Source organism: Acanthisitta chloris, unplaced genomic scaffold (assembly GCF_000695815.1).
Source record: "Acanthisitta chloris isolate BGI_N310 unplaced genomic scaffold, ASM69581v1 scaffold16159, whole genome shotgun sequence".
Taxonomy (NCBI): domain Eukaryota; kingdom Metazoa; phylum Chordata; class Aves; order Passeriformes; family Acanthisittidae; genus Acanthisitta; species Acanthisitta chloris.
The window spans coordinates 38,134-40,158 of record NW_008693275.1 but is presented as its reverse complement, the minus strand read 5'-3'; the positions used below and the strand labels follow the sequence as shown (position 1 = coordinate 40,158).

At 44.5% G+C, this 2,025-nt stretch overlaps 1 protein-coding gene across 1 annotated transcript in view; it reads left to right on the top strand.

Annotated features, from left to right (window-relative positions):
• Positions 1 to 8: 8 nt before the first annotated feature.
• The window catches only part of LOC103810133 (bromodomain and WD repeat-containing protein 1-like), a gene marked incomplete at its 5' end in the record, with an annotated part of 37,436 nt that continues 35,419 nt past the window's right edge, over positions 9 to 2,025 (top strand). The window contains 3 exon segments of the mRNA XM_009083022.1: positions 9 to 86; positions 237 to 266; positions 459 to 518. Of these exon segments, the coding sequence (XP_009081270.1) occupies positions 9 to 86; positions 237 to 266; positions 459 to 518 (168 nt within the window).

The window sequence follows — 2,025 nt, the reverse complement described above, 5'->3', positions numbered from 1 at the left end:
TCCCCCGCCGTGTCTCGTCTCTTGCAGAGCTTTACTTCCTTATCGCGCGGTTCCTGACCACCGGGCCCTGTCGGAGGGCGCTGAAGGTGAGTCTGGGCGGTTGCAGCCTCACCTGGGCGCGCGGGGACAGCGCGGAGGGTCGTGGGCACATGGGGGGTAGCTGTGTCCCCTGTGCCTTCCTGCCCTGGAGGATTCACAGCCTGGCTTGTCGCTGACTCTGTGTTTTCTCTCTGCAGGTGCTGGTGCAGGAGCTGGAGCAGCACCAGGTCTGTGTGGGCTCTGATGAAATCGTCTCTTCTTGCTGTAGTCAAAAGTTTTTCCTTTGCAAGTCATTCAAGTTTCTGCCGCTCCGTCGTGTCAGCTTTTCCCACCCCTTCCGCACACATCGTTGTGGATGGGATCTGTATCCCTCCTTTAACCACTCGGTTTTATTTTTTGTTTGTTTTTCCTTTATTTAGTTGCTCCCTAAGAGGTTGGATTGGCAAGGAAATGAGCATTATAGAAGTTACGAAGAATTGGTGAGACTTTCCTTTTTTTTAAAACGCATTAATTATCATAATAACATCTCTCCCTTTAAAACCAGGCCCAAAGCTTCACCTTCCAGGTTCATTCCAGCTCTGGCCACTGGAGTTATTTGGGGAAGGACCTTTTAATTTCTTTACATCGGGCTAACAAAAACACAAGCGGTGGTTTAAATTGAGGATATTGTTTACATAGCAGAGGTGGAGCTTGGCGTTGTGCGGTGGTACATGCCACTGCCTACATGCAGGCAGAAGCCAATCTGCAGGGAGGTTTCATTCCAGCTTCGCAGGGCCGAGGTTGTGAGGCACATTCTGATTTGTTGGTATTTATTTTCTGGTTGGCTTCTTTCAGCCCCCCTTTCAACAGATTAGGAAATTAAATCGCTGCTCAGAAACCCACGGTTGGCAATTCTGGTGCCTGGGAGTGTGTGTGCTCTTTATCTCTGGCCACTTTGTTTCTCCGTGCTGGGAAGAGAGGAGAGATCTCTCATCCTGCTTCCCATGGTTGCTCTGGTGTGCTCTGGATGCTTTTCCATCCGGGAAAATTCTGTTTTGGTGCTTAATTTTGCTGCTTCAGAGTGTGTTTGTCTGTTGAGCTGTGGGGTGATGGCCTGGTGGTGCCTGCCCTGGGTGATTTTTGCCCTGCTTCGTTCTAGTTGATTTTTTTCTTTAAACAGATACTTATTTTTGTTCCCCCTCCCCACAAAGAAAAAGACATTCCAGGTTAATTAAGTGACTTCTCCCTCACCTGTCAGTATATTTCTTGTAGTCAAATCCCTCACTTAAGGATCATATTTGCATAGAGAAGGAATGAAATGCTCTTTACAACATTTAATTATTTAAGTGTTGCTTAAAGTGATAAACTGGATTCCATTTCCTCTCCCTGTCAGTGTGGTCAGTTGAGCAAATGAGGTTTTAGATTAGTTTTTTAAGTCACTAAGAAGCCTAGTCTTGTTGAACAGGAATAGTTTCAAGCTCTGACTTGAATTTAGCAAAGATGAAAGTAGGATTAAGTTTTAAAAGGATCATTGGGAAGTATTTTTTGTTGGTTGATTGTTGTTTTACCCCATTTCTTCTGGCACAAATTGGAGTGTTGGGAGTTACCCTGTGTGGATTCTTCTGACTTCAGGACTGGGTTTTGACTGTGATTATTATGCATATACACTTGTCAGATTAATTCTTTAGTGTGTGTTGCTTCTGCCTCTTTTTTTCCTGCCCAATTTCAAAGAAATCTCTAGACAGAGCACTAGTACTTCAGAATATCTGAACTAATCTCCTCAAGGTTTTAGTTTGTGCTTTTTGAGGGGTTTTGGGAGCCTCTTGTCCCACTGCTCTCACTCTGAGTTTGCAGAGGCCACAGACAAATGCAATCATGTGATGTAATTCTTTCTTTTCCTCTTTGTTCATCATGGAATTGGAGCAAAGCTTTATCATAAGAACTCTTCCTTCCCAAATCTGAGTAAAACTGCTTAAAAAGGAAAGAATTGCAAGGTTTTGTATGCAT